General features: G+C 46.5%; 1 protein-coding gene across 2 annotated transcripts in view; it reads right to left on the reverse strand.

Moving 5' to 3' along the window:
- galnt9 (polypeptide N-acetylgalactosaminyltransferase 9) overlaps positions 1-12718 on the reverse strand; it is a 245613-nt gene that overhangs the window by 20847 nt on the left and 212048 nt on the right. For both annotated transcript variants that reach the window (XM_052067007.1, XM_052067006.1), the window contains one exon: positions 8006-8123. In XM_052067007.1, the coding sequence (XP_051922967.1) occupies positions 8006-8123 (118 nt within the window). The remainder of the gene's footprint in view (positions 1-8005; positions 8124-12718) is intronic.

Below are 12718 nucleotides of genomic sequence, written 5' to 3' on the forward strand. Positions count from 1 at the left end.
CCCGATGTCGCTGCTGTAGATCCTGGTTGTGTGGATCAGGGAATCTTTCTCCCTTTCGCTCCTAGCATACAGCTTTATGTCATCCATGTAGAGGAGGTGACTGATTGTAGCTCCATTTCTGAGGCGGTATCCATAGCCTGTCTTGGTGATTACTTGGCTTAGGGGGTTCAGTCCTATGCAGAACAGCAGTGGGGAGAGTGCATCACCTTGGTATATGCCACATTTGATGGACACTTGGGTAAGTGGCTTGCCATTGGCTTCAAGTGTGGTTTTCCACATTCTCATCGAGTTCGCAACGAAGGCTCTTAGGGTCCTGTTCACCTTATACAACTCCAAGCATTCAGTGATCCATGTATGTGGCATCGAGTCATAGGCTTTCTTGTAATCAATCCAGGCTGTGCACAGGTTGGTACATCGGGACCTGCAGTCTTGTGCGACTGTTCTGTCAACCAGGAGCTGATGTTTGGCTCCTCTGGTATCTCTACCAATGCCCTTCTGTGCTTCGTTCATGTATTGATCCATGTGTCCACTTATCTTAGCCGCAATGATGCCTGACATGAGCTTCCATGTTGTGGAGAGACAGGTTAACGGCCGATAGTTGGATGGGACTGCACCCTTTGAGGGATCCTTCATGATCAGGATCGTTCGCCCTTCGGTTAGCCATTGTGGGTGAGTCCCATCCCTCAGCAGCTGGTTCATTTGTACTGCTAGGCGCTCATGGAGTGCTGTGAGTTTCTTTAGCCAGTAGGTGTGGACCATGTCCGGGCCTGGTGCTGTCCAGTTCTTCATATCTGAGACTCTTTCCTGTATGTCTGCCACTGTTATGGTAACTGGGTTCTGTTCAGGGAGGTTGCTGTGCTCCTCTCTCAGGGTCACCAGCCATTGTGCACTGCTGTTATGTGCAACCTCCTTCTCCCATATGCCTTTCCAGTACCTTTCAGTTTCCAGTCTTGGTGGGTAAGCTGTGTTGTTAGGACCCTGCCACTGCCACTTTCGCAGGTTGTGTTGCGAACAGCCTGTTTATTCGTCTGGCCTCATTCTCTTTCGTGTACCGCTTTAGGCGACTGGACAAGGCTTGGAGCCTTTGTTTGGCAGTTTCGAGTGCTTCAGGTATGGTCATCTGGATGTACCTCTCGGGTATCGGCCTTTTCATCACACCTCTCTGGGCCTCCGTCAATTGACTCACATCTTTCCGGGCCGCCTTGATCTTAGCCTCCAACCGTCTTTTCCATGGTGGGTAACGTATCTCATGGCTTCCATGGTAGCTCTTATAGCCCAGAGTCTCCAGGATCACTGATGCTGAAGCGTATATCAGCTCATTGGTTTCTGTGATCGTGACGGTAGGGATCGTCCTCAGTGCTGCATTCACACTTTCTATGAGACTTTCAGATGGTACTTCACATAGCCGTTGTAATCGGTTTCTAGGTTGCCCAGCTTTCATTCTCGCCATGATCTTAGCTTTCAGGTCAGTTGCTGCCTCGCTCAGCATTTCATTCATTGGGGCTGGCCACCCAATCTCATCATCTGCATTCATTCATTGTAAGACCTCCTCCTCTGATCTGGCAGCCTGGGGTCCTTCACCATGGAACCTGCGTTGTACCTCATCAATCTCAAGTTGTGACAGCAGTTGCCGTTTGTGGATGTTGGAACACTGAGCTACTAGTTGTTTCGCGGTCAACCGTGACTGTGGGTTTCGAAGTAACCATTTAGCCCACATTCTCTACATGTAACCCCTCTGACTAGGGTTGCTTGAGTAGTAGCATTCCAACAGAGCCATGTTATCGCATCTCGCCCATCTCCGCTTTGTTCCAGTAGCCCATTTTTCATCAAGGTGCTCTGATTCCCCAGCACCTGACGCAGACCTTGTTTGGCCGGGCGACGTCTGAGCCGGCATGTCATTTGTTTTATGGTCTCTCATCATTGTATGAGGTAGGCATTAGCGTGAAGGATCTTGCCCAAGGACCCACACTGGATTGTGTTATGTGCTCATTTTTGCCCCAAGCGGGATTCGAACCACCGTCTCCCGTATGCCAAACCGATGCCTTACCAACTGAGCTATCCAGCCGCTTTGCATATATATATATGTGTGTGTGTGTGTGTGTGATACGGCCCGGTGATCCAGTGGGATGGGTTTTCTCCGGGTACTCTGGTTTCCTCCCACATTCCAAAAACATACATGGCAGGCTGATTGAACACTCAAAATTGTCCCATGGTGTGAGTGTAAGTGGATGGTTGGATCTGTGTGCGCCCTGTGATTGGCTGGCAACAGGTTCAGGGTATCCACCGCCCCTGGCCGGGGACAGCTGGGATAGGCTCCAGTACCCCCCGCGATCCTTGTGAGGATAAGCGGATCGGAAAATGAATGAATGAATCAGTGTGTGTGTGTGTGTGTGTGTCTGTCTGTGTGTGTGTGTGTGTTGATATAGTTTAATTTCGAGTGTGTTGTGAAGAAGATGCAGAGTAATGCACAACTGGTATTGATGTAATTTAAACTCTTCTGAAGTTTTCCAGTGAGCAGGAATTAGTTTGAAGTAAAAAAGATAAGATAATCAGAGATTATATCATCCTTCATGATGATGATGACCGTGACATTACAATGCTGTTTTTTAATTATCAAAAACAAATAAATAATAAACTGTACACTCAACAAACATGTCACGCATCTCACTGGCTCATGAATAGAAAATGAAATGTGATATGGATAATAAATGTTGCAAACTCCACTCATTCATCCCAAATGTAAAAGCTTTGCCAAGAATGCTGGGGACCAAGTGAGGTGTAATTATGTCTCTCGCCTCTCTTGCTGGTAGAAGTGTTTGACTTTAATTATCTTCATTCGCCACACTATATAAGTAAGGACCTGGTGCCTCAAGGCCAGTCCAGGTAGTTGGAAATGTGGAAGTGTGAATAATAAAAATAAGATATATTTTTTTCAATCTTGGATTCATTACTTCAGATGGATATGCATGGTTGGTTAGTGAGGCATGCAGACCACCTCATCATATCACACTGCATTTCCAGGACGTCTAAGTGCCATATACTGGATGTATATCGGGCTTCTAAAAGCTTGCGTTGTTTCCTGATGACTCCTGTGTGAAGCAAACCCAAAAAGATTCAAATGAGCATTTGTTTTTGCCAGCAGAGGTTTGGCTACTAGATACATTCAGACACTGACTGATTTCAGATCAAAGACATAAAAAACTGTTGTAAAATTCCGGCTCTGGCTTTCCTCTGTGGAGTTTGCGTGTTCTCCCTATGCCCATGTGGGTTTTCTCCAGGTTCTCCGGTTTCAACATACATGTTAGGTTTGACAAAGATGCTTAACTATTCTGACTGCAGTTTGCAAAATTGCAGCCCCCTGAGGTGGCTGAAAATGGATGGATTTTTCTATGTAAATCATATTCCACAAACATAATATTAATCTGACCTGAGGCAGCAGGCAGGTATGTTGGGGTAGATGAGCTTGGAGAGGTAAGTTGGGACAAGCACAATGAATTACTGATACGTTGTAACCATTCTGTATGGCACCTGTCTTTCATCAGTCAGCGCTCTGCAGTCACATTGTCTTTTGAGTTACTCGACTTGGTTTTTGAGAGCTATTCAGGCTAATTGCTTAACTTGTTCTTGTCAATCAAGCCTTTCCCAAATGACAGCTCCTTTCAGTTGACACCACAATGAGTTGCTTGAGACATGCACTCACCGAGGCCCATGTTTTTCCTATTAGCTGCCATATGAACAGCGAAATCAAACTATTATAACAATTCAAGCTTGTACATTCGCTTACAAGCACAATTTCAGTGGTCTGGGATTCATTTTTTTGCACAAGAAGAAAAGGGCATTGGATTTTGTTGGCCACATTTGATTGATGTGCAGAATTCATCCATCCATCCATCCATCTTCTACCGCTTATCCGGGGCCGGGTCGCGGGGGCAACACCTTTAGCAGGGAAGCCCAGACTTCCCTCTCCCTAGCTACTTCTTCCAGCTCTCCCCGGGGGATCCCGAGGCGTTCCCAGGCCAGCTGGGTGACATAGTCTCTCCAGCGTGTCCTGGGTCTTCCTCGGGGTCTCCTCCCGGTGGGACATCCCCGGAACACCTCCCCAGGGAGGCGTTCAGGAGGCATCAGAATCAGATGCCCAAGCCACCTCATCTGGCTCCTCTCGATGTGGAGGAGAAGCGGCTCGACTCGGAGCCCCTCCCGGATGACCGAGCTTCTCACCTTATCGCTAAGGGAGAGCCCGGACATCCTGCGGAGAAAACTCATTTCGGCCGCTTGTATCCGGGATCTCGTTCTTTCGGTCACAACCCATAGCTCGTGACCATAGATGAGGGTTGGAACGTAGATCGACCAGTAAATTGAGAGCTTCGCCCTTTGGCTCAGCTCCTTCTTCATCACGACAGACCGATACAACGTCCGCATCACAGCAGACGCTGCACCGATCCGCCTGTCGATCTCTCGCTCCCTCCTGCCCTCACTCGTGAACAAGACCCCAAGATACTTAAACTCCTCCACTTGGGGCAAGATCTCCCCCCCGACCCGGAGGGGGCACTCCACCCTTTTCCGACTGAGGACCATGGTTTCAGATTTGGAGGTGCTGATTTTCATCCCAACCGCTTCACACTCTGCTGCGAAACGCTCCAGTGAGAGTTGGAGAGCCCTGTTCGAAGGAGCCAACAGCACCACATCATCTGCAAAAAGCAGGGATGCAGTACTGAGGCCACCAAAACGGACCCCCTCAACGCTTCGGCTGCGCCTAGAGATTCTGTCCATGAAGGTTATGAACAGAATCGGTGACAAAGGGCAGCCTTGGCGGAGTCCTACCCTCACTGGAAACGATTCCGACTTACTGCCGGCAATGCGAACCAAACTCTGACATCGGTGGTATAGTGACCGAACAGCCCGTATCAGGGGGTTCGGTACCCCATAACCACGAAGCACCCCCCACAGAACTCCCCGAGGGACACGGTCAAACGCCTTCTCCAAGTCCACAAAACACATGTAGACTGGTTGGGCGAATTCCCACATACCCTCGAGAACCCTGCTAAGGGTGTAGAGCTGGTCCACTGTTCCTCCTTCTTCAGCTTGACGGCATCCCTTACTGCTGGTGTCCACCAGCGAGTACGAAGGTTGCCGCCACGACAGGCACCAACCACCTTACGGCCACAACTCAGATTGGCCGCCTCAACAATAGAGGCACGGAACATGGTCCACTCGGACTCAATGTCCCCCGTCTCCCCCGGAACATGGGAAAAGCTCTGTCGGAGGTGGGAGTTGAAACTCCTTCTGACAGGGGATTCCGCCAGACGGTCCCAACAAACCCTCACAATACGTTTGGGTCTGCCAGGACGGACCGGCATCTTCCCCCACCATCGGAGCCTACTCACCACCAGGTGGTGATCAGTTGACAGCTCCGCCCCTCTCTTCACCCGAGTGTCCAGAACATGCGTCCGCAAATCCGATGACACGACCACAAGGTCGATCATCGAACTACGGCCTAGGGTGTCCTGGTGCCAAGTGCACATGTGGACACCCTTATGTTTGAACAAGGTGTTCGTTATGGACAATCCGTGACGAGCACAGAAGTCCAATAACAAAACACCACTCGAGTTCTGATCGGGGGGGCCGTTCCTCCCAATCACGCCCCTCCAGGTCTCACTGTCATTGCCCACGTGAGCATTGAAGTCCCCCAGTAGAACAAGGGAGTCCCCAGCAGGAGTACTCTCCAGCACACCCTCCAAGGACTCCAAAAAGGGTGGGTATGCTGAACTGCTGTTTGGTGCATATGCACAAACAACAGTCAGGACCCGTCCCCCCACCCGCAGGCGGAGGGATGCAACCCTCTCGTCCACCGGTGTGAACCACAATGTACAGGCACTGAGCCGGGGGGCAATAAGTATGCCCACCTGCTCTGCGCCTCTCACCATGAGCAACTCCAGAGTGAAAGAGAGTCCAACCCCTCTCGAGAGGACTGGTACCAGAACCCAGGCTGTGTGTGGAGGCAAGTCCGACTATATCCAGTCGGAACTTCTCTGCCTCACACACCAGTTGGGGCTTCTTCCCTGCCAGAGAGGTGACATTCCATGTCCCAAGAGCTAGCTTCTGGAGCCGAGGATCAGACCGCCAGGGTCCCCGCCTTTGGCTGCCGCCCAGCTCGCATTGCACCCGACCCCTTTGACCCCTCCCACGGGTGGTGAGACCATGAGAAGGGGGACCCACGTTGCCTCTCCGGGCTGAGCCCGGCCGGGCCCCATGGGTGTAGGCCCGGCCACCAGGCGCTCGCCAACGAGCCCCACCTCCAGGCCTGGCTCCAGAGGGGGGCCCCGGTGACCCGCGTCCCGGCAAGGGAAACTGAGTACCATTGATTTTGTTTTCCATAAGGGGCTTTGTGACTGTTTATGACACATGAATTGTGCAGAATTCATGTGTCATAAATTACATTGTTGCCTGTACTTAGCACCCGCTCCCCCTCACCCACACACACACATACAAAGACAACAGTTGCATATCACACAGTTCAATAAAGTTAGTCAAACTTAATTCAGCAGTTGTAGCTGAATTGACCCCCCCCCCCTCGCTAATTTATACACCTTGTCAGGTACATAAAAGCGTCTCGAGTGAATGAGAAAATATGGTGACCACAGGGTTCCATAGTGTTCAGCAAATAATGCTTCACATTGAGTTAGAACTGTGATAATGGCAATCGAACGATCAGAAAGCTGGTGGACCATAATAATAAGTTGGTGGACAATAATACCATCACCGTTGTTGATGGTATTATTGATGAAAAGTAACCTCCACTCTATTAAGAATAGTGATGTTCTCTGGAATGGTAATCAACCACTATAAACATCTCTGGTTTTACTGAAGCTGTCTCAAGACAGGACTGTAATCAGCAAGGCATACATCGACCCCCATTCAAGTGACTTTTTTTTTTAAAGGTGTTTGGTATTGGATGACGTTTTAAGATTTGGATACAAGGGATGGAATAGATAAGAGTCATATATCTCGTATCTCTGACAAACATAGATGGGATTTAGAGCCAAAATGCTTCCACTAGGCTTGAAAGAATTTCTGTGATTTTAATCTGCAAACCAGCAAATGAATTCTTCAAGTCTTTGGCTCACATGAAGCATTAAATTCAACGCCAAGCAGCAGCAAAAGGGCCTTTGGCTTGGCTGTAAATTTGCATAAGAGAGATTTTCCACGTGCACTTCAATTTCAGAAATTCTAACTGCATATTTTAATCGCGGATTCTGTTGATGCCTTTGGGTTTTTGTATTTTACGCTGTAGCCTAAAGCTGAAAAACACGGAAAATGTCTTTTGAAAGTTGTGGCAAATATGTATATTTCACAGGTCAAACCATAATTATTTATATAAACACAGACTTTTAAATGTTAGATTTGTGGTAATGGATTTTTAAAATTATCTTTAGCTTTGATTCAGTCACATTATAAACTTTCTGCCTCCGGTTTATATTGATTTTGGTTTATTCATCCTAATTTGAATGAAGTTGGCACATTTTGTCAAACATAATATTACAATGTTTTGCAAATCCTCAGAGGTGTGCAATTTACGAAATGTTGCCTGTCCGTCATTCTTCATCCATCAGTGGCACCCGCGCGTCATCACCAGACCTTCATTTTTTACAAGCTGAACCAGACTGTACTGGTTAGTCGTTAGTCCGTTCATCATGTTATTTGAACCACGCTTCTATCATTGAAGAGGATTTGCAAATAATTATATCCTGTTTTTGAATCCCAGATTCAGTAGAATTGGGGTTTGTATCTCAGTGTTTCAGCTTTGGAGCAGGTCTGGACTCAGTCCATGCATTTATTCATCATAAAACAATGATAACAGAGTTTACATAGATTCCCCTGAGCAACTTTCTTGACTATTTTAGACTTTTTATTCAGCTGAAATGGAAAGATTGTCCTGTTAGTTCATCCAAATCTCCTGCAACAGTGAATGCATCAAAAGTCAGCTTTGTTGCAAATCAGACTTTACCCTCATGCCAAGCTCGATATTCTCTCCTCCATAGACCTCCATACCGGGATCCAGCAGACCAATTTCTCCAAAGTACTCACGATCTACCACAAATGAGCAGCCAATCATCGCCGGGGTTCTGGAAGACAGAGATGACAGGATCATTACACGAAAATGAAAAGACACAGGGTTCTTCTTTTCTACACTTCCCTTCAAAAACACCGGAACAGTGAGGTTGATTACTTTTCTTTTTTTGCTGTGGACTTCAAATTATATTATGAGCTTTTTTTATTTTTGGATCAAGCCAGTTTTCATTCGAGCCACGATATTAGAATTTGTGACAAATAGGTGTTTTTTTTTTTTTACCCAGACGTATTGTTTAACATAGATTATTCAATCAGTAGAGAGCACTCGATGTCTATACTCAAAAGCGAGCTGACTATAGACTATAACAAGCACTTGTGAAGTTAAGATGGATATTCATGCTTAGGATACAATAGATTAGGCTGTCAGTACTTCTGAAATAACACATGTGCTCAAATTACGATTCATAATGTAATTACTATACTGTGGTAGGGTAATGGTTCATGATGATCACATTCTCACAATAATTAGAAAACATAAAAATCAATATGCCACACTTTATTTTTGTCAATTTCGAGAAAAATGACAATGACCCATCACTAGCAAGTTCATTTTAGAGCAGGTCTGTGGACTACTTTTGTGGTCCATGTGGGAGGGGAGGGTCATATGCCTCGTGGCTGCGGGCACCACATTGGTGACCCCTGGTTTAGAATGTCCCGAAGAAGAGAGAAAAGGGCACAAACAGGTAAAAAAAAATTGCAGCAGATGATGACCGAAACATTGTGAGAACCGTTAATGACATCAGCAATAAACTTCAGGGGTTCTGTGTGAAAGTATCCCTTCAACAAGACTTCATTAACAAAATAAAGAGCAACCACAGAATGGACAAGTAAAAAAAAAAAAAAAATTAAGACCTGGCTGAAATTTACCAAATACCACAAATAAATTACTGTATTTTCACGACCATTCGGCGCACCATATGGTTGGGTGCAGTCTCATTCATGGGTGCTATTTCTGTATTTTACACATAGACAAAACACACTGTATCATTGGGCGCAGTTTTAAAGTGGTAAAACATACGCCAGCTTAAACATACGGCATGCATGCGCGCACGCTATAAACACGTTAGCTTGAAGCATACGGTAGCATGCCAAGACATACAGATACAAGATAAAAACACGTATTTAAAAAGGTAACGGAAGCAAAACTGAGTTCCGTTGTATTTTATTTAGCCATCGTACAATGTACTCACGTTTTTTCAAGTCAAGTCAATAGTATTTATAGAGCACTTTCAAACAGCCATTGCTGCATACAAAGTGCTGTACATGGAGCGATTTAACATACACAATAAACAGTAAGACGACTCGGTAATAAAGGCGGTAGAAAGCACGAAGCAGTAAAATCAAGTCATGCTCAGTCGAACGCCAAAGAATACAAGTGAGTTTTGAGGAGGGCTGTAAAGATGGGCTGCGAGGAGGCTTGCCGAATGTTCAGTGGGAGGTCATTCCAGAGAGAGGGACCAGCAACAGAAAAGGCTCGATTCCCTCTGAGCCTCAGTTTAGTTCTTGGTACTTCTAACAAAGACTGGTCCACAGACCTGAGGCGCCGGGCATGTGATGGGGGCGGATGAGCTCAGAGAGGTAAGATGGTGCGAGATTATTCAGAGATTTGAAAACAAAGAGGAGGATCTTGAAAATAACTCCAAAATGAATGGGGAGCCAGTGAAGCGATGCCAGAGTAGGAGTTATATGCTCCATCTTACGAGTACCAGTCAAGAGGCGAGCAGCGGCATTCTGGACCAGCTGAAGGCGCTTAATGGAGGACTGGCTGACTCCAAAGTAAAGGGCATCGCAGTAATCGAGCCGGGATGTGACAAAGGCATGAATTACTGTCTCAAAGTGTTCATGTGAGAGGAGAGGTTTTATTTTGGCCAGCTGTCTAAGGTCAAAGAAGCTGGATTTAACAACGGCACCAATTTGCCGATCGAGTTTGAAATCACTGCCCAGTTTAAGGCCCAAGTTTGAGTCCGTTGATTTCAGATAAGGAGACAGGGGGCCCAAGTCTACAGGATGGAATGTACAAGGGCCACTGGGACCAAACAATATCACCTCTGTCTTTCATTCATTCATCTTCCGAGCCACTTGATCCTCACCAGGGTCGCGGGGGGTGGTGGAGCCTATCCCAGCTGTCTTCGGGCAGTAGGCGGGGGACACCCTGAATCGGTTGCCAGCCAATCGCAGGGCACACAGAAACAAACAACCACTCGCACTCACACTCACACCTAGGGACAATTTAGAGCGTCCAATCAGCCTGCCACGCATGTTTTTGGAATGTGGGAGGAAACCGGAGCACCCGGAGAAAACCCACGCAGGCCCGGGGGAGGACATGCAAACTCCACACAGGGAGGCCGGAGCTGGAATCAAACCCAGTACCTCTGCACTGTGAAGCCGACGTGCTAACCACTGGACTCACCTCTATTTTCTTTTTTGTGCCATCCAGGTTTTGATTTCTTACAGATAGGATAGGAGTGGCCTTAATGAGAAGGCGATCAATCATCACCCAGAAATCCATCAATCTGTATCAGAATTGAACAATTGTGCAAGTACCGGTAATCCATCAAAAACGCCGTGTTCCCTCTCGTTGTCAGAGTCACTCTCATTGCCATGTGGCTCCACAGAAATGATCCCGGCTTTGCCAAAAACTCGAACAACAGTGCAAGCAGACACGTTCGTCCAAGCAGCCACAATCCATTCGCAAATTGTGGCGTAACTCGCCCAGCGCTGCCTCTCACTCTTTGTAAAGTTGTGTTTGCCATCGATCGTCCATTGTTCCCATGCCGGTCGCAACTTTACTTTGAACGCCCGGTTGATGCCGATGTCCAGCAGTTGGAGTTGTTTAGTCAAGCTTCCGGGAGTTCATTTGCTTGACTGGGTTTTTCACCGCTGCTGTGAGATGGGCACGCATGCCGAAAGCATAACCGATGGCTTGATGTTTGAACTGAGCTTCGTAGGAGAATTTATTTTCGGGGGTTCTTAGAAACCAAAACCGAAGTTGTTTTGCAACAATGCACATAGCCACACTCTATACAGGTGTTGGTACCTGCTTGGGGCGTCCCTTTAGCGTCCACTTACACGCCCACCCTTCACTCATTGGCAGACTTCTTTGCCCCATGCCTGTCCACAGTCACTTCCGCCTTTTCTCTATATAAACAGCGTGTCGGCTGTCAGTCAGGTTTTGGAACTCAGCGCATACACAAGACGCTCCGCATCATAAGGCGTCCTGTCCATTTTGGAGAAAATTTGCATGGTCTCCTGGGATGACCTCATTAACTTCAATCATAAACTACATCAAAACAAGCAGCAAAAATCAAAATGAACTCTTAAGTCGACAGAAACATTTGGTCTGCCAAGTTATTTTTTAAAACTTTGGCTTGCAGTTCATTCATCAACTAACATACCGCTAATAAACACATCTTTCCATTCCCCAAGGCTGTTGAACAAAAATGTGCTTATCATGTATCTCAGTTTCTCTGAAGATAGAAAAGATAGTATGTCCCTCAACCACTGGAGATACGACAGGGTTGAGTTTTATTTCTAATGAAAAAAGTATGAGTCCACGTGCAGGCAGTGAAGCAAATGCCAAAGCATTTCCTTGTAAATGTGAGCCTTTTGCAACCTGCCAAAGATAATTGTCTGACAGTCGGATGCTGGAGTCCGAGAATGGATTTTGTAAAATACACACAACTATTTGTCCATCTCCATTGTTGAGTGAGGTGCATGCCCGAAACATATTTGTCGTACACTTAGGCGGGTACACAACTTCACTTCTTTATGTAGCCACACGTCTGAAGAAAGCTCAACCCCCAAATCCTTTTCCCATGCCATTTCAGTTTCCGTTCAGCCATCCATCAATTTTTAATCCCGTTCAAGGTTGTAAGGAGCTGCAACCAATTCCTGGCTGGCTTTGGGCGAAAGGCAGACGAAACCTTGGACTGGTTGCCAGTCCATTGCTGGGTAGTTGCCATTTTAGTTGTATCCCTTGATATCATACTAGTGTAAATCACGAATACATGCTCATTTTCATAAGGATCCGGTGCTATAAATGGCATCAACATTATTCCTAGATCGTCGGACAGGAAACGAGGGAAACTTTTCCCAGATAAAGCCACACGCGTGACTAAACATCGAGTAATGTGATTTGGGTGCATCTTTGTAATTTTCAAGTGTTTCAAAGAATCATTACATCAGGGTGCAAATCAGAGAAGACTATGCACCCACTTCCATGCCAATTGTACAATGCATTGGCAAACCTGTTTGAATGGAAGAAGTTATTTGCGACTGTCAAATACCTGCTAAACTGCTGTAAAATTGCCCCCAAAACTGTAACCATATCCGAATTGATGCTGTAAGAACCACTTTGAGAACACTGTACTACAGTTGTGTGGTGACTATTATGTGAGGATACGTAGCATAATAATTCTGTAGTTCAAATACAAACTGGAAACCGTTTATTCTCATATGTGTAAATCCCATGACTTTGTTTTCTAACATATTGTTTGCTGCCCAATAATAGCAATGATAATTGTGTCTTCATAATCCACCAGCATCTCTTTCAACCTCTAGGCATCCATTCATCCATCCATCCGTTTTC

This window comes from Hippocampus zosterae, chromosome 6 (genome assembly GCF_025434085.1).
Source record: "Hippocampus zosterae strain Florida chromosome 6, ASM2543408v3, whole genome shotgun sequence".
NCBI classification, from domain to species: domain Eukaryota; kingdom Metazoa; phylum Chordata; class Actinopteri; order Syngnathiformes; family Syngnathidae; genus Hippocampus; species Hippocampus zosterae.